The sequence below is a fragment of the Parus major genome, chromosome Z (genome assembly GCF_001522545.3).
Source record: "Parus major isolate Abel chromosome Z, Parus_major1.1, whole genome shotgun sequence".
In the NCBI taxonomy this organism is placed as follows: Eukaryota; Metazoa; Chordata; class Aves; order Passeriformes; family Paridae; genus Parus; species Parus major.
The window spans coordinates 62,357,037-62,376,856 of record NC_031799.1 but is presented as its reverse complement, the minus strand read 5'-3'; the positions used below and the strand labels follow the sequence as shown (position 1 = coordinate 62,376,856).

Below are 19,820 nucleotides of genomic sequence, written 5' to 3'. Positions count from 1 at the left end.
GCCGAGAAGATGGCTATCCCCGCCGTATGTTCTTATACGGGCGAAGGGCGAGGCAGAGAGATGCAATGGTGGGGAATCCTGACAGTCCTGAGTCTAGCTGTGTGCTTGGCCGAGGGAACGAGTCCCGAGGCACCTCTGGGGGAGCATCCCCTGGGGAAGTGTGAGCAGTGCCGGACTGCCACAGGAACCGAACGAATGATCAACTGTCCTCCAGAACTACGAGCGGGGTTATGCTGGTCTAATGGCACTCAGTTTAATCTGTGTAAATTGGAGGGAGAGGTTTGGTGTTCCCACCCAGGGGCAAGTTTTAAGGACGGGCAGTTCCAAACTCTTGAAGAACAAAAGACCCAAACGACCCACTTCAGAAACAAAAGAGAGGTGGGGGGAGTCCCTCTGATCTCAGTTTGCGGTCAATGTAATAAAACCGTCTGGATCGGAGGTAAAAGGCAATCTACCTTTATAGCATACTACAAAATCAACCCTCTATGTTACAATAAAGCGAACTTGAGAACGTGTACTATAGGTAGAAAAATGTATTGGGAAGGTAGAAATTTGAAACATGAAGCAAAAGCTTCCTTCAACAATGAGCCCATTATTCTGGATTTGTTAAAAAGTGATGACGACCAGGTGTGTTTGCAATTCGACCAGGTATTCTGTTTTTCTAGAGATGAGGAAGGGTTAGATCCAGAAAGCAAAATAAAACAACTAACCCTAGAATTAAAAAGATGAGAAATAGAGAATAAAAGAAAAAGGCTGGAACAAGAGAAACTAAACTCTCTCAGTGAACATTACGAACAATTGGAAAAACAATATAGTAGCTGGGGATTACCAAGCCCCGACCAAAACCTATTCATAGACCTGATGCAAGAGATTGCCACAGAATTAAGTCTATCAAATTGTTGGATATGTGGTGGCTTGAAATCAGCCGAAAGATGGCCATGGAAGGGAGAAGGACTAACCCCAGAACAACTTTTAAAATGGAAAGGCCTAAAATTATCTAAAACTACACGAAGACCCGAGGGATGGGTAATAGATCAGAGAATAATTGGAACTTTCTGCATTAGCAGAGAAGGAACAGAATTCACCGATTTGGTAGGTTATACCCCGTGTATAAACACCCTCACGGTGAATTCAGACAGCAAAACAAAAGTCTGGCAACCTGAACCACCCGAAGGTTATTGGAGTCACTCTCGGGATAATAACTGTGAATGAATAGAAATAATTGGACTTCGTTAGTATAAAAATTCTGGGGCCAATCCCTTCCATGCATTAATAGGCCTGAGAGAATATTGGGATGATCCGGCAAAATCGAACAAGGGTTAGGAAGCACCTGATGGCATATATTAGATATGTGGAAAGAAAGCATACAGTGAGTTACCTAGAAGGTAGAAAAGATCCTGCACACTCGGAATAATTCGGCCCTTTTTCTTTACTTTGCCCAAAGATGAGAGTAAGTCTTTGGGAGCTCCCCTCTTTGAAACATTAGCCAGACAAAAGAGGGAATTAAAACGGGAACGACAAATGGCGGGAGGCAACCAGAAGTGGAAAGAAGAAGAATGGCCTGCCGAAAGGATTATTCAATATTATGGGCCAGCTACTTGGGCAAATGACGGCAGCTGGGGTTACCGAACCCCCATTTATCTCCTCAACAGGCTTATCAGGTTGCAAGCGGTGGTAGAGGTAGTTTCCAATCACACTTCAGAAGCCCTGGAACTCCTAGCGAAACAGCACTCACAAATGAGAGCTTTTGTATATCAAAACAGATTAGCTCTTGACTATCTGCTAGCCGAGGAGGGAGTTGTATCTCTCACACATTCCTCCCTCCTCGGAAATAGACGATTACGGGGAAACAATAAAAGGATTGGCTGCTGAAATTAAGAAAGTAGCGCATGTACCAGTCCAAAAATGGAATTCAATCCTACAGGCCTCCTGGTGGGACCAAATATTCGGACAGGGGGCTTGGTGGAAAAAGCTAGTGTTCTTTGTAGGATGTTCAATTACCGGAATCATCTTTCTCCCCTGTTTAATTCCTTGTTTCATCAGACTAATACACTCTGTTGTGCAAGGAATGCAGATTGCCGCCCTTCCAATTGACCCTGAGAAAGCACAGGGGAAACCTACTCCTCTCTCTAAACTAATGAAATTAGAAGAGGAAAAGGGAAACAAGAATGCGATTAAAGCTTTAAAGAACTTTGAAAATAAACATATCCTGTCTCAAGAAAGTGGTGAGAATTCGCTAACAGACTGTGAGGAAAATGAATGTGATTGAGAAGACTATATACAGTCCTTCCCCAGTGAGAATTGAATAAAATACAAATTTTTAATGTGATCAATTATTAGGCGGGGGACTGTAATAGATAAACTTATGAATAAAAATTCGTAAAGGTCTAAATAAATATATTTGTAGCTATAATAATAATATAAAATAGAAAATACAGTGTGGCCAAAAAGTCCTTCCCCAGATCTAGTCGCGAATTCCCATTCAGGAGATAACAATGCTAGCCGGCACCCAGATAACGATCCTAGCCGGCACACATCAACCGAAAAGAATAAGCAGGACACGGGCCATCAGGCTGACAAAAAAACGAGCTCGGACAAGATACTCATCACCGGACCCGAACACCCCGCCCTGCAGACCACTGTTGGGGAAGCAATCAGGCTGACAAAGGAACGAGCTCGGAGGAGATACTCATCACCGGACCTGAACACCCCGCCTTGCAGACCACTGTTGGGGAAGCAATCAGACTGGACAAAGGGAAAAGCCCAGCCGAGATATTCATCGGCTCCAACCCAGATCCAACCACTCCATCCTGATGGCCCAAACCAAAATGAAATCAAGGAACATTCAGAACCTCTTTACATATGAGGAGACTGCCTGGACATCTATTAACTCTATTCTCCAATGCCAGGAAATCCATTCATCCAACAATCAAGGACCTTTAGTGAATGGTGCCTGCTTGAAATTTGGCCTCAGGACACAAAATCCCTATAAAAACCCAGGCCAGAGAACCCTCGATCGTGGATTTGGGAACACCTATACCTTTGGGTATAGACCCTGTCCACCCAGCGCTGCACTGCCCATTTTATTGTGGTTTTTCTCGTTGTTTGTTCTTTATTGAAATTGTTTTATAATAAATTTCTCTTTTTATTTAACCTAAATTTGCCTTTGCATTTATAACAACTGCATTCACTGCAGTGCCGCTGAATCCTTGCATTGGGGCCAAAACGCCGGTTCTGCTAGAGGATTCCTCAATCCTCAGACCCGGGCCCTTTCATTTTTTCTTTCCTTTCTTCTTTACTCCCGCATCCATTATCCCTTCCCCGCTTTGTTTCTTTCCCTTAATGAACACCCGAGTTTATTTGAACTCCCGAAGTTGTGTCTTTTTCCTCACACCCTTGTTCATTAGACACAGACATTAGCTATTTCTCACTCAGCCCCGCAGACCCTCAGGGGCGGAATAGTACCGGGCCAGCCGAGACTATGACGCGCGCCGCACCGCCAGCGGACTGCGCTTCCCGGCGAGCCCCGCGCGCGACCGCGGCTCCGCAGACGCAGCGGGACACAAAGGGCACGGCGATTTGCATACCCGCCCTTCCCGCTTCCACAGCGCGCTTCCGCCCCCCGCCCCGCCCCAGCCGCTCTCCCGCCGCCTGCTTCGCGCTTCCGCTGCGCGTTCCCATGGCGCTGAAGCGGATACAAAAAGTGAGTCGGGCTGAGCTATGGGAGGGGAAGGAAAGAGCACCCTGCCTTTGGGTAGTCTCCGGAGCTGCCTTCCCCCTTGTTGCCGGGGGTTGAGGCGGTGGCCGGAGCGGGCTCAGCGAGAGGTGTCGCGGCAGCCGCAGCCGCGCGCTTTCTTTGCCAGGATTCGTCCTTCCCTCGCCGGTAGCCGGGGAAGAAAATTGGGTGTGAGGCTGAGAAGGAGGGCTTTTGTCGGACACCGTGCGGTTTCGGGACACTACCTCCTTGAAGGCCCCTCACCCCGAGTCGGTGCTTTAACGCGCCGTTTGTGGGCCAGCAGCGATGCTCCGAGCGGTGTGCGGAAGCGGGGAAAGCCGAGGTGCTAATGGAGAGTCTTTAGCTGAGGCACAGGGACTACATCAGTCGCCCACACGTTGCGCTGCTGTTGTGCACGGCTGGTCCGCAGTGTGCGCAGGCTGTTGCCTGGGTTAAGAGGTGCTGTCAGCATAGTTCTTGGTGTGACCTTTGAACGTATCCCAGTTGTAGTGTTTTGGGGTGGTACTTGCAAATGGCCTGGCTCAAGTTGTGAATTCTTCGTTTCCTTTTGTTTGGCGAGGCTGAGCTGATCGCTGTACAGTACCGGGTATCGCGACCAGCACGGGAGGGAAGTTAAGGTTAGTGCTTTGGCCCTGGAACAGAACCCGTGGTGTGTGGTTGCTGTCGGTGTGCCGTGTTTAGGCGGCATTGGTGCTATCCTGGTTACGTGATGGTGCTATTATTTCTTGTGCAGGATTCCCTTTCGGTATTGGAAGCCCTTGGTATTGCAGAAATAGGCTTCTATAGTGACCAATTAACCACAGAGTAGGCAGATTTAGGATATCCTACAGTAGGTACCAATTTATTTGGATAGATTTCTACCAGAAGCTGGTAGGCCCTGTCTCATTCTGCAAAGCTTATGCCTTTACATGTAGTGCAATTACAGGACAATTTTGTACCTTTGTATCATATGTTTGTAGTGAATGTTGCATTTGACCATTATATCAAATATTAACAAATAACTACAGTGGTTTTCTTTAGCGATAACTTTGTCGTGCTTCTACGTATTATAGGAATGGTTTGCCTTTTGTTGCTATTTCAATTTCCCACCGTTTCTTGAATATCTCCTTACTCTCATGTTTCAAGAAAAAGATTGTTCTGAATACCGTCTCTTTCCAATTCTTGTTCAGCTCCTTTCTGCTAAGGTAAACAGACAAAGGGGAAGGTCTGGTAATGTAGTATTTTTGAGATGGAGTGGTAACCACCACTTGTGGCTTTCCAAATGAGGCCCTAATAGTAGGATTATTCTTCATACTTTTATTGTGTTCCCTGCATAACTTTTCTTTCTGCTTTAGAGACATTCATACATATTGGAAAGCCACAATTTTCTTTAATGTGGCATTTAAGAACTTTGATAGACTTGAAATTATGGTTAGACTTTTTATGCAAGTGTCTTTCATTCTGTTAGCCTTATTAATTCTGTTTCTACTCTTTCAAAATGAAGACATGCTTTCCAACCTGCTGACTGTAAGGTGCTATGAGATTTCCTGGTTATACAGTAACTTCTACCTGAAACATGAAGAGATGCTAGGTAAGGACCTTCGAGAAGAGTTGAGATTAAATTCTCAACTAGTTACCACTTTGCTTCTAGTTTGCTGCATAAATGGCTACTGTTGGTTTTCTCTTTTTTTCATTAACCACCCTCATCACTCTTATGCATTTCCAGGGGAAGAAAAAAAATCTAGTAGAGGGATTTGGCTAGCAGCCTATCTCTGAAGAAGTAGAAGACGAAAGGGAATGGCAAGGAAATAGGTTTGTTTAAAATGGAAAGTTAAAATGGAGAAGTTTGAAAAGATAAACTATCTTGATGTCTCTGTAACACATAAAATTTTTCCTGAAAATCACAGAACTGGAAGTTTAATGGTAGATGAAATGTATTTTTATGCTGGTGTGTTTATCTCATCTACTTTCCTGGTGTTTCAGACTGGCTGTAAAGTTGATAGTTATGTTGTATCCCAGGGATGGGAAGGGATAAGATCTGGAGTAGAGGACATGCTGTAGTTTCAGAATGCTAGAGGAATTCCTTGGAGAACAAAATGCTGTCAGCAAACACAGTGGTATTGCTTGGGAGCTAGTAAGTCTAGACAGACCATCTGAAGTTAAGCTTGGTTGGGTTTAGGGTGGTTCAGAATTGTGCTTAAACAAAGCTAAGAGATTTTGGTGGGAAGCTCAAGTGTTCGCAGCAGGTTTGATAATTTGTGTGTTCAGCATGACATCACCTATGAAGGAAGCAAAGCTATAATATGTCAACCTGTTAGTAAGCATATTTTTTTGTCATACTGATTGGGACTGTGATTTCTAAATAATACTGCCACTGGAATCTGCGTCGTTGCATCCTGCCTTTGGTTGATTGTCTTTGAGGGACTCCTCAAAGGAGGACAGCTTGTGGACTTCCAAGAATGTACCCTAGTTACAGAAAGACATTGTGCTTGGGAGCTTTCTTAAAAAGTGTGCAACTGAGCAACCAGTGAAGAAGCTGATCACTGTATATGGAGATAGGTTGATCTTAGTGCTGTAGGTGGAAGAACAGTGAGAATATGAAGCCCTGCTCTGCAGGCATGGCTGTCAGCATTGTCTCCATGACAGACTCTGAATCTCAGAGTTCCTCAGAGAGTTTAGGGTCAGGGGATTCTTACTCATCATATGTTGAAGATCCTGTGTTCATTTACCTTGTGAGTGCTTTGATTTGTCATTGTATGAGGGAGGCACTGAATTTCTACACTGTCAAAAAAATTCAGTTACACTGTGTGTGATGTTCTGTGAAGCAGTGAAGGAACAACACATTTTTGTGAGCATTGTAAATTCCAGATGCTGCAAATGACAAAAGCAAAACAAATAGTGTAGGTTTTAGTTGAGAAAGAATAGTGTGCAAAGAAGCCTTTATTCTTGCCATCTCTGGAAAGTGAAATACTATGACTTTTGTGAAAGGTGGAAAATAATTCAGGATGTCAGGTTCTGCAGAATAGCGTGTAGGTCTCAGTTCTGTCCGTCTGTCTTATGCAAAACCATTTTTCTGGAGTTCCTGTTCCAAATTCTTTGTTCACATATCTAATTTGCAGAGTTTGCCATCCTCTTAGTTCCATATCACAGCTGAGATTGTTTTCATCATACATCCTCTACCTGGGTGCTCCTCCAGTGTTAGTGAGAGGTTGATGTGCTTGCTAATGCTCAGGCTGTCTTGGAAATATTTTTCTTACAGGCTTAAAAAAAAAAATCAGACTTAAAGAGATTTTAGAAGATATTTTGGAACCAGAAAGGAGATAGATTTGAACAATGCTTTAAGAATAGCTGTTGGTTTTATCTAATTGATACGTAGTGCTTGATTGTTTTTCTCCTACAACTCAGTAAGAAGAGAAGCATTCAAACATTTAGTTGTTTCAATGAACTATATGTCTCTGTGGTTCAGTATGTGTTTCATATGTGCATAGTCTAACAGGACATACTAACTTGAAAAGTTATGTTGAAAATAACTTTTGTCATTGTAAATTGACTTAAATATAAATTTAGATATTTGTAGTTTGGATTTTGACTTTAAAACTGCAGTCTTTAGATGGTAATTGACATAACAAGGAGACTTTTTTGGTTCCAACATGAAATGTTTGACTTTGCTTTCAAAACCTCAGCTGTGATACTACATATTTTAGGAATTTTTTTTTTTTTTGCATTAAAACAATGTACAGAAATGGAATATTTTTAACCATTTCTGAAGAACCAGAGGAATCTTTAATTAGTCTTAAGTATGATCACTATGAGGTTTTTTGACAAATGGTTCCAAGCAGCAGTGTACACATGGAATTGGTAGGAAATGAGTCTGTGGTCTACAGTGCATTTTGTGCAAGAAATTAAGAACATAGCTGAGAAACAGAAATCTACATTTTAAATAATAGTGTGGAGAAAGATGCTGGTTATGGTTTTGTGTTGTTAGGAAAATGAAAATAGCTAAATAGCTTTCAGCTATTGCTAAATTGCTGTCTGCAATTTATTTTTGTCTTCAGATAATTTGCAGTCTTTTTTTCTGAATATTTTTTTTTAGACTGAAAAAAGACATGTTTAGGACTTCTGTGCTGAGAACGTTTATTTCCTTGTCACCAAAGTATCCTTTACAGTGTTGTTCCAATAGCTATTTGGGAGAGAAGCCTGGATGCTAATCAAGCATGTAAGTGTTAAATTGGCCTTGCAGTCTTCATACTTTCATGAAATACATCCTGTATTATTCTTTGACCATGGGTATTAGTCTGCACATTTGGAAACGTCTCCAATGTTTATAGATTACCACAGCCTGTTTTTTACACTGTTAAACTTGAATTTTTACTTCATGCTATCTACGGGGCTTTTCAGGCGTGTGTGTAGTGCAAGGGAAGGTGATAGTTTGGAGGCTTTGCCCATCTCCAGTAATATGTTAACCATTTGTATTCTATTCTACCCTGAAATGGTTTGTATGAGAGGATTAGAAGATTCATTCCTACCACTGTCTCCAGCTTAGGTATTTTTCTCCATACACATTTATCCGACCTGTACTGGGATAGTGTGGCATGTGTTGGAGCTCTTCAGAGATGGTTTTATGCTGTTGTGTTCACATACATGTTGTGTTTGAAATAACTTGTACTTCTCATGCATTTCTTGCAGACAGAATTTTGGGGTTGTGTATTCTCATAAAAGATGTTGCACTAGTGTACATTATAATTTTGAGACGTGACTTTCTCTTTTGAAAATGAATCTGCACTGCTTTGAGCTATAGATCCTGTTTGTCAGCATATGTATGTCTTGCATTAGCATTTTCTACACCAGTGACTAAAAGTATTCATGCAGACCCTTGAAGTGACCAGACCTGTGTCATACAGCTACGTGGTAATAATCCATAAAGCTTGGACAAAGCTTTTGTAACCAGTTAACTTAAAATTAAAGGTGAATCTCTAGTGTTGTCTGTGTAGTGCGCCACATGCAGTTATCGTGCACTTCTTGATGATGTTTGAGCACATTAAGCTTTGTGAGTCTTCAGCCTGGTTCCATAAAAAAAGCAAAATTTTGGCCTCCTTCTAAAGAGCATCTGTGCTTTGTATAAAGAATTCTTTTATTCAATGTCTCATTTTTTTGTGAATACGTAAAGTCATGAAGAAATTTTCCTACATGTATTTATTTAGAGGATCCTCACTTCTGTTCTGCAGTGTTCAATTCTGGGCATTGTCTGGGCACTGTTCTGGGCACTCAGGGACATTTGAGTATCTCCTTGCCCTATTTCAAAAAGGTGTAGGAAAGCTTGAAGCCTAAATCTTACAGCTCTCCAGATAATTTTGCTTTGAACCCAAAGCTTAAACATCATAATCAACAATATAAATCTGAATAGTTCTTCATTTTTATCACAGCTTGATCTGAACTTCTGTATGTAAAGGTTCAAACTGTTCATACTGCTGGATCATGTTACCACTTGTATTTTTAAACCACATGAGCTTCACATATGGATGGAAAATACAGCTTGAATTTGCTCTACTTTGATCTGGCTTTGTGTTTCATAGCTGCCAAAGCTCTCTTAATGTATTTGTTAACATTGCTCTCATTTGGTGAAGTTTATTGAAGAGAACCTTTACTTCATTGTTGTTAGGAAAAATGTATAACAGGGGTTTATAGTTCTGGGTCTCATCAATATAGGATTAAAAATATTTGCTGGTTTTTTTTAATCATGGACATATGTCAGTGCCTTTTTAGCTTGATCAAATTGAAGTGTATACCCAAGGAGCATGTCCCAGTTCTGTTAATTCTTAAGTACTTACATACATATCAAAGAAAACAAATTTGTGTGGTTTTGGGGTATGTAAAGGTCTTGATGAATACATCTAGGAACAAAAGCACTGTTACAGACTCGTGACTCTAAGTGGTTGCCTGGTAGTTCCTATATGCATTTGGAATGTTTGTGTATAGAGACTTTCTGAAAAGTTTAAGCTACATATTTTTCCAGTTACTGATTTGAATTTAGTAGTCATTAATGACTTAGAAAATGCATGATTGTTAGTCTGAGTTCTCTGTTTCAGCACTGTAATGTAGCTGTTTTGTTTTGGTTGGGTTAAGTGTGTGTACAAGACCTAATCTAGTCTCATTAGGGTAGATCTTGAGATGCAAATTAGAGAAGACAGTGCCTGTAACAGCTCTGCTGCTGGTCATGTTTGCCTCTGGTGATTGCTGGAAACTGGAGATTTGTTGACTCCCTGTGCGTCCTGGCAGTGGCTTGGCTTTGCATAAATGGGTGGTTTTCTGAATCGCTCATTAATGAAATTTGAATCCTCAAGGTAAAAGGTAAAGTGCACCCCTAAAGTGACTTTTTTAGTTACAGTCTAGCCCAGAATGTTGCTTCTGGATCAGCATACAGTGTCACCAACATAATAAAGTGCAGACAAGTAATGCCAGTTGATAACCTGAGCTATTGCAGTATATTAAAAAGTGTCTCTCTTATTTTAAATCACAAGGATTGTGAGAAGTGACTTGCAGTAGTAAGAAATGGTGCCGTGCTTTTCTTTGATTTCAGGGCCAAGAGTGCACCTGTAAGTTTGGCTGAATTTAGGTGTCAGATCCATAATAAATTGAGTTTAAATATTTACTGGATGTCATAAATGGAAAAATGTATCACAGGAGTTCAGAAGTGCAGATTTTTAACCCTTCAAATTAAATGTAAGGTCTGATCACAATGAGTACACCAATTCTACACTTGAGTTAAACTTCGCTCCTTTAAACCTTGATTTTGTAAGTAGTTGCCTTGATTAATGTATTTTGAATAGAAATGTTTCCGGTGTTACTTCTTAAGGTAAACTCGCTTGTATCTATTGTTGACTTAAATTGCATGTTTTGAGTAAGGAACTGAGTTACTTAAAAACTGGGTTTTAAGTAACTTAAAAACTTAAAAACACATATTTTAACTTATTTCAGAGGAAGTACTTGCATGTAGTCGTTGAAGTTCTCACAGCACAGTTTTTGTCAGCCTAGAGCTGGAAAAAGTTGTTTGTCCTTAATACAATAAAAGTTCAGAAATCAAAAGGAGTATATTGAATTTGATGAGGAAAATGGGCTAACATTACTGCCTGTCTTGTTTTCTGTTTCAAATAGTGATGATAAATCAAATGAGCTGGTTTTGTGAAATCACGTAATAATTTTAAATTACTTGGGACTGTGTGGACTCATGCAAGAGAAATAAATCAGTTGACCACCAAAAGCTCCTCTGAGTGCTTAAGTTCCAACTTGGGAGTTTTTTAGTAGTCATTAAAAAAAAAAAAAAAAAGGCATGCAGGGAATTGAATCAAGGTACAATAAATCAGGTGTAGAGCTAATATTTTTCCTTTTGTTTCAAATTTAGTTACCCTTTATATTATATTCCTACATCATTTCCAGGCAGGCTGCAGTTTAGCTCTGTTGATGTCCATAGACTAGGACAATACAGAAACAGGCTAATCAAGAAACCCTTTTTATTTGTTTTGTTTCCTTCAAGTATGCTGAACTTACTATGAACTTGGTTGCAACTCTCTTAAATTCTTTCAGATATGAATTTCTAGCACAGTGTTAGCTGCAGGCCATCTGGCAAATAAACTTTCTCCGTTTCAATGGACCTTTCAAGTGTTGATTGTTTTATCAAAATAGCACAAAAAATGCCCATGGGTTTAATAAAATTGGTTTGTTTTCCCACTTTTGAAGGTATGCTGCCAAGTGGTATGGATTTTCATGTCTTTCAAATATATCTGTGTTTTTTGCAGGAACTAAGTGATCTGCAGCGAGATCCACCAGCCCACTGTTCTGCCGGACCTGTTGGAGATGACTGTAAGCTTTCCTAGTACATTCAGTAATTTCAGTTCTGAAAAGGCTCAGAAAATCTCTAATTGTTGTATCTTTTTGCCTTTCAGTGTTTCATTGGCAAGCAACTATTATGGGACCTGTAAGTATAGGAATCATGCCCCTTAAAATATAAGACCTTGCTTCTCCTTTGTTACGGAAGGATTCATTTGGGTTTACTGTAAACACAACAGCCACATTCAGCTGTGCTGAGTGTAGCTTGGAACTTTAGGGTGATATTGTTTTCTTAGTAGTCTGCTACTTTTGTTGCTTTTTGTAACTCAAAAATCCCTCCTCTTCATGAAGAGTTGCTTAATTAGTCAGCTGTGGTGTTTGAGTTGGTGATCCGGGCTACAAAGAGCTTGCTTTTCATAGACAGTCATATCAATAATGAAAGATTCCTCCATCTGAAAGGAGGAAGAGTGGGTGAAATGTAATATTAAAGTTGGTAACTGTAAACAAGAGTGGAGTTGCAGAGGGCTTTTTAGATAGAGCTAATTTTATTTGATAGCTGTGATGTGACTGGTAAAAGCATGTGGCTTTTGCAAACTTTTGCAAAGTTTCTGCATATGGCTTTTGTAGGCCAGTAGTGGGGTGCTTTTGTTGGTTTTTGTGCAAGAAAGGTTCTTTCCATGAGTTGAAGAAATTATGACTCTTGTGAAGGTAATGACATAAGAAATTACAAAAAAATCTTTAAAACCAGGAAAACTGAGAATAATTTTAGCAAGAAAAATAATAAAGAACAACATTATCTGAGGGAAGGTGTGCTTATTAATATCCTGGTAAGAACTTTGTATTCCTAGTGTTTTCCTTTTGGATTTAATATTTTGGAAAGAAGAGTCTCTAGTTTGGAGAGTCATGGTGTGAGGTGAAATTTTGAGATAATACTTAATCCATTAAGATGCAGCATTAAATCCTGGAGAAAAGTGGAAATGTGTCTGTTTTGAGAGTAATCTTCCATTTTCAGCACAGTTGTTCTCAAGCAGTGAGAGATCAGGCACTAATTTGCTTGTGGTGTGCTGGAATCTATTGTCCAACTCATCCATGGCCCAGCAGCAACTGTTTTCAGTAGTATGCTAATGCTTTTGCCCTTTTGCTTGAATAACAAGTATGTTGGTATGTTCTTCCCCATAGCAAGGCCTTCTGACTCTTGCCCTCTTAAACTGCCAGAGGATGAATGGCAAAGTGGTGACAAAGAGTTAACAAAAGCTTGTGTGCTGGTTGCCACCAATATCTGTCCTGAATGACTTGTATGACATGAGTAAAGGACATACTACCACATAAATTTTGGGTTAAATTCCATTTTCTTTTCCAGCTTGCAGTTCAGCTTTCATATTCTGTAGTGAAAAATATTATTTGCTGTAAGTTCCTCAGATGCCTCTTTTTAAGAATAAGAATGATCATCTCTTGCCAGCTTTTCTCAGTTGTATCTGCAGATATATAGGAACAGAACACTTCACATATTAATCCTTTGTCTTAATAACAAAAGAAATGAGGGGTGCACATTCTGTATGTTTCCTGATGACCTGAGGGAAGCATAGAACTAAAGCCTACCTTCAGAATTCACTTCCTGTGTGTGGAAGTATGTTCTGTCTAAGGGCATCATCAATTTGTTTTACATACCTTGCTTATAAAACATAGGGTGAATTCACTTTGCTTTTTTTGACACTGAACTTCTCATCTTCAGCTTACTGTAACTTTGAAAAATCCATTTAGTATGCAAGAGGTCTTTTCAAGCCTAATTGGAAGTAAAGTGGCAATCTTCTGAGGTCACCTAATGCTGACTTAGCATGACAGTATATAACCTATCTTACTCTGCAGCCCTCTCTGCACTTTGAGCATGTAAGGCAGCATGGCTTAGCAGACCATTTGTGACATTGCCTCTTACAGTCATATAGCCATCTCTAAAACTGTTCATTTCCAAGGTAAAGCTTTTACTTAAAAGTAGTCTGCCTTTCATAAGAAAACCCAAAAACTTGATCTTCAGCTTTGCTGCAATTGAGTTCCTACATGGTTGTTGTAAACTTACTGTGTAATGAGAGCAGTTTTCTTCTTTCTCTTAACCAGAAATGGCAGAACTGCTCTCTATCACTTAGCCTCAAGACTTTCCAGGTCACCTTTTTAGTTAATAAAAATGAAAATTCTTCAACAGATGACTACAACAAAATTATTTCTATGAACTGTGTGCTACCTGGACATAAACCTGTGCACATGTTGTCTAACAAAATGCATGTTCACAGATTTGTACAGGTCATAAAGATGTGTGTTTTAAAATTCTCTGATACCATTTTGATGAACTGAATTATGTTGGGAAATCCCACTCTTTGCATCTGCAAAGAGAAACCACTTTTTAGGGTAAGTATGTTTGTAGCTTAAGAATGGATGAGCAACTGTGGTCTTGCACAGAGAAAGGATTTGGAGGACTTGCTCTGGCTTTTTATTCCCTTCAGTGCAGTGAAGCTGTTGATCTCCCTCTCTTTTTCTCCCCAGAAGGGCAGTGCTCCATAACTGTTGTGCTGCTGCAGAAGTAGCCACAGTTGGCTCTACAGTAGCTCTGCAGGCCAGCGTGAGGGTTCATTTCCCTCTGTGCCTTTCCAGTTTATGGCCCATAGTGGACTATGTACTGGGGAAAAAATGGATTTTCTCTAGGAGAAGGGAAGCTCCAAAACAGCTGAAATATATTAATATGTTTTATGTGTTTTGTTTTTTTCTCAGCCTGATAGTGCATATCAAGGGGGAGTATTTTTTCTCACAGTGCACTTTCCAACAGACTATCCTTTCAAACCACCAAAGGTAAGTCCTTTCTTTTAAAGAAAGTTTTTTTGTCAAAATTTATACTTTGAGGCTTAATTTTGGGAGTTAAGCCAGAAAGGTGAGCAATAGTATACATGTTCATCATGGATGCAGATAAGACTAAAAAAATTGTGTTGGCAGATCTGATGACTGGAAAGGAAGGGATGATGTTAAGGATTCCAAGTGTAATAACCCTAATCTGATGGTTTTTTTTATTGCAGATTGCTTTTACAACAAAAATATATCACCCAAACATAAATAGTAATGGGAGTATTTGTCTTGATATCTTGAGATCACAATGGTCACCAGCTCTGACTGTTTCTAAAGGTAAACTGATTTGATAATGCATTTATGAAGCTGCATACATTGCCATGGCACTTTTTTTGTGTATTATTGCACTGTCTTAAAGGTAGCAGTGGGAACTCCTTTATCCTGCATGTTTCAGAAGAGGCAAATTCCATTGGAATTCTTGTTATGATCAAAGATTCCGTCCAGTTTATTTGGAGTGTCACATTACAAAAAAAAATGCGTACACAGTAAAGAAATATTCTAAACCAAGTTGGGTAAGATAATAAATGTACAATTAGCCTGAAATGTGATAGCTGACTGTGCATTTGAATGGAGGATAAACTGATGAGCAGGGCTTCTAAATGACAACTTGGAAGTAAACGTGAAACCCTGATGCTGGTGTTGTATGAGCTTACACGATTGCCTGTTGATGACTCTTTGGGTTGCCTGGGCATCCTTGTATTGACTAAGGTCTTAATTACACTTTATTTTAAAATGAGATCATTTTTTCTAGTTTACATTCCCTTGTAAGATGAGTATTTTTAAAATGAAGATCCTTTCACAGTCATCAGTAAAGGTTTCATTAAAATATTCTCATCCTGTAGTTAAGCTTTCTCAAAACTTGAACACTGTAGATTTTTTGGAAGATTAATTTAACATTTAAGCAGTTCTTTTGTTGCAGGTACTTTGTGTCACTTCAAAAGCTGCTTAAAATGTGGGTGCTGTTGTTTCTCCTCACCCATCTTCAAAATGCTAAGGCACACTTAATCATATTATGGAAATTTCTCATGTGACTCAAAAGGTCAAGCTGTATCACATCTGATGTACTTGGGAGCTCTCTAAGCTATGTGCTAAAGTGTAATTGCATTGGGTGTACAAGCAAAGACAAAATGGTGGGTCTTTGTCCAACGGAATTTCTCTATGCAAGTCCAGTTGCTGTACATCCTTGGAAAAACAACTTCTCATGCTTACAGCCCTATGCAGTAATCGCACAACCCATATAAAATCTAAGTCTAATACTGCTTCCCAAAGTCATTGCTGAAGACATCAATTACTCTTATGTGTAATTGGTATATTTCTTTCACATAAATTAGGTGTTTTATAGTTATCCAAAAATTGTCTTCTTTCTATAACCCTAACTTATTTCTAGTTATTAAGCAAATGAAAACTGGCACTTAGGTTTAACACTTGGTATCTACAACTGAAAACTCATAAGATTTTTAGATCATCAGCATTTTTCTATCTCTTTACTTATTCAGCACTTCTTTGGTTATAAATGTAGAGCGGTCTGCTGGTCTCATGTTCAAATATTCTGTGCTTTTAGCCTGCTTGCATTTTATGTATTTCATAAACTGGAAGTTAGCTCAATGACTTGTGGAAGTTTCTCCTTTTTAGTCTTTGTTTCGTTGAATAAAAAGTTTCTAGAATATTGTAGCACCTCTGACCATGTATATGACCATATATTCTAACCTGATTTTCTAATATTATTGGCACTTAAAACAAGTCAGTATTGAAGTGGCTGAACTTTCTCCTCCTGAAAATAGGTGTGGGCTCTTGGGTAACAAGATAAAGCAGGGAGGAAAAAAGGTATTCTACAATCAATTCTTATGGTAGCATGAAGTTGCCTTTCACATATTTAGAATTATTTCACTGTGTACTCTTGTATGCATATTAATTCTGACTGTAAAAATAAAAATTGCCTGAAAAGTATGGCCTGAAAATGTTAGGAAAACAAATCAGACTTCCTTGGTTCAATACCAGGAAATTAATTTGAAATTATAAGTGAATACCTGTATTTAATGCAGATCAAGTATTTCCCAAAATGGAACTCACACTTAGATAAGATGTTCTTATGACTGAGAGAATAGCTCAGCACAGAAATGGAAAAGGATATGCACAAATAGGGTACTGTATGGCAATGTAATATTAATAATATTAGTTACCTTAACTGCAGGTGGAAAGCTTAGTTTGAGAAAATATCTATATGTAACTGTGTAGTCTGTAGGTTGGCTAATGTTCCTAGGCTAGGATGTGTGAGAGAGATCATTACAAAAGGTACAGGTTCATGTTCAAATTCCCTGGGCTTGTGTCAGGTCTTAGGCCCTAGAGAAATGATGCTGTATAAAGATTTCTGCACAGAACTGTTAAATGACAGCTTAATACTAATATGTATTCTTTTTCCAATACCCTCCTACCACCCTCCTTCAGTATACTGGAATATATTAAAGAATTATAGAAATAAAGCAAACTAATTTGTTTAATCTAGTGTCTCTTTTATTTAGTTTTATTGTCCATATGCTCCTTACTTTGTGATCCTAATCCAGATGATCCTTTAGTACCAGATATTGCACAGATCTACAAGTCAGACAAGGAAAAGTGAGTATAATATACATAATTGTGTGTGGTACTTGCAGATGTTGATCTGCATGCACCTTCAATACTAACTTTAGCAATACTCTTTTCCTAGATTTCTACAGGATTAGCTCTTTAAATATTGAGAATAGTGATGGATCCAGTAGAAAACTATAGGCATACACAACTGTTGGTAACTGATTTTTTTTTTATACTTAGTTACATAAAACCTTCACACTTCTGTGTAACAGATTTATTGCATGAGAAATCATTTTCCCAAATATTAATTATTTGTTGCTACTGCAATCCTCTGGTAGTAAAACCTGTACAGAAGATTTTTTTGACCTGTTTAACTGAGATGTTTGGTACCTGTTTTTTCGTGTTGAGCCATTGAAGACTTGCAGTGTATGCAGTGGCCTGTGGCTCATCATGTCACAGATTCAGGAAGATTTGAGTATTGCTTTTACCTTGAGCAGTAGACAGCAAAGGAGTGATGTAGAAGTTACATGGACATCTGTGGTCTAGTATTTCTCTGCCTAGACTAAGAATTATTAAAATGGCCTTTTCCTCACAGTTCATTGTTTGGCATAGTCAAATCACGTAACTTCTGAAGTGCTTGAATGCTGTAGTCTATTCTGCAAAGTAGGTAGTGTTCAAGTTGAGGATGTTGTGCATCAGCTTCTTCCCATTTGTGACTCAACGTTTTTCCACCCACCTACTTATTAGTGGTTTCAGCTGTTGTCCCTCCTGTTTGTGGAGGAAGTGAATGAGGGATGGTTTTCTATCTCCAAACCTCAAAATTTAGTCATTGCTAGGGAAAGTGAGAAAATGTATAGTCTTGACTATAGCTTTATCTTTTTATGATGATCACCTATTAAATTTTTCTTTGTTTTTTCTTGGATTTAGGAGATTAAAGATATGATTGGTTACCCTGTAGCATTTATCTATGAGTATTTTACTATAAGTAAAGATCCAAAGACTTGTATGGTAGCATATTCTTAAGAAGAAAACCAATTAGTACATGAGTTGCTATACTGATCTTAAGAAAAAGAGTTAAAAACTTGTCAGTATTGTTCTCTGCATGACTCAAGAAAACAAATCCAGTCTAAAAAGTAGAGTGTGGTAAATGTAAGGACCAGAGGGGAAGCTATCAATTCTCTAAGGACATTTATCCTTAGGATTATGGAATTAAAAGATAATCAGCTTCGTACTAGAAGGAAAAGGCCGAAGACTTAAAACCTAGTAAAAAATGCTTTTTGGAAAATTTTCTTTTCAAGTTCTGAAATGCAGCTGGCAGTGCAGAATGAAGAATAAAATCCCAGTTAATTATACTGAATTTTATGGAACTAAAATGTGTAAATTTTGTTAGACTCATAATAGCATATGCCTTTAGGAGCAATTTGACAACAAATTCCTGTATAGGTGCAAATAAGGGAACCAGTTGTGAAACACAAATGAAGGATGCACAATGCTATGCAATTCAATGCAAACCTGTGAAGTTGGGTTTGAGTCTGAATAGCTATGATAGGTAACCTTAGAAATTGAACATGTAGTGGATATATACTTCTTGGCTTTTAGACTGTGTCAGTGTTCTTTGACTCTGCTCAGAGGTGAAAAGCTCAGTAACACCTATATTAAGTAAATAAGTGGCCATTGTCAATGTATCACTAACAGTTGTTCACTGTAATGCCTTCTTTCTGCACGTACAGATACAACAGACATGCAAGAGAATGGACTCAGAAATATGCAATGTAAACTTTTGAAGACGTTTTCATATACCACAGAGTACTGTAAATTCTAGGTTTTTTCAAAATTATAAGGAAATGGAGCAGTTTATGGTTTCAGTGTGACACCTCTTGAATTTTTTTTCACCCATGTAAGTGTTTCTGGAGCAAGAGAGGACAAACTTCTGAAAATAACCTTATGACTTTGGTAAGAATATTTATCCTCTTTGTATGCTTTACAGAAGACATTTATTATAGTTTTTAAGAGTTGAACAGCTACATCTTCAGACTACAAGATCTATAATTCAGTTGTAAATCATTGAAACTATTTTTGCTGGGAAAAGCTTTTTTCATGTGATGAGTACTGTATGTGTGTCATTGAAGTATCTTCTCTGTTTCGTAAGTATGTTCAAGTTCTTTTGTTAGTTCTCATATATAATTTGTATTTTTTTTACTGTATAGACTATTTTACTTACACTGTAAGTAATTTTATTTTAGACTTGCTTGTGCACAGTATTGACAAGGTGAAACTGCTAATAGTGAAAATAATTGGAGTATCTCACTCATTAGAATATTCTGAAGACTGACTGCAGACTTCTTAAAACCTAAAATGATCATTGCACTCTAAATCTTTGTGTGCTGACTTGGTTTTGATTCTGTTGCATACTTGACATAATTTTATCGCAATGTGAACTAGTTGCACTGATATGTAGAAATATATGTAACCATTTTATTGCTATTGACAACTGATTTTTGATGTGTGGGCAACATAATACTATCACAGACCTTTTACAAATCCAGATGTAGCCCTTTCCATATAAATAAAATACATTTTCTACTTTCCCTGGCTAATTTTTTATCTTATCTAATGCATATTCTTAAAGTAATTGTTCTAACATTCTAACAGAGAGTTGCCAGTAGTATGTGTCTTGTAGAGAGAATAGCCAATAAAGCCATACATCATGTACTACTTAGAACTCAGTTGCAGTTAATTTTTATGCTAGTTCTACCTTAGTGGATTTAGCATACTATGCTCATTGTTGGATATAGGATTTCAAATAGGTTAATGCAATGCTACA

The 19,820-nt window shown here is 38.6% G+C and overlaps 1 protein-coding gene across 6 annotated transcripts; it reads left to right on the top strand.

Annotated features, from left to right (window-relative positions):
• The first annotated feature begins 3,613 nt into the window (after nt 1-3,613).
• Nucleotides 3,614-19,584, top strand: UBE2D1 (ubiquitin conjugating enzyme E2 D1). 6 transcript variants are annotated; one of them, XM_015652301.2, is made up of 9 exons: nt 3,622-3,703; nt 5,220-5,306; nt 7,809-7,931; nt 11,509-11,572; nt 11,656-11,687; nt 14,300-14,377; nt 14,599-14,704; nt 16,948-17,041; nt 18,727-19,584. In XM_015652301.2, the coding sequence occupies exons 3-9, from the start codon at nt 7,917-7,919 to the stop codon at nt 18,770-18,772; spliced, it is 435 nt and encodes a 144-aa protein (XP_015507787.1). In that variant the 5' UTR covers nt 3,622-3,703; nt 5,220-5,306; nt 7,809-7,916; the 3' UTR covers nt 18,773-19,584. The 6 variants fall into 6 exon arrangements, 5 of the variants coding, with proteins under 5 accessions (XP_015507786.1, XP_015507788.1, XP_015507789.1 ...); XR_001525297.2 differs by lacking the exons at nt 5,220-5,306; nt 7,809-7,931 and adding an exon at nt 17,133-17,210 and having other exon boundaries at nt 3,614-3,703; XM_015652300.2 differs by lacking the exons at nt 5,220-5,306; nt 7,809-7,931 and having other exon boundaries at nt 3,614-3,703.
• The last annotated feature ends 236 nt before the right edge of the window (nt 19,585-19,820 follow it).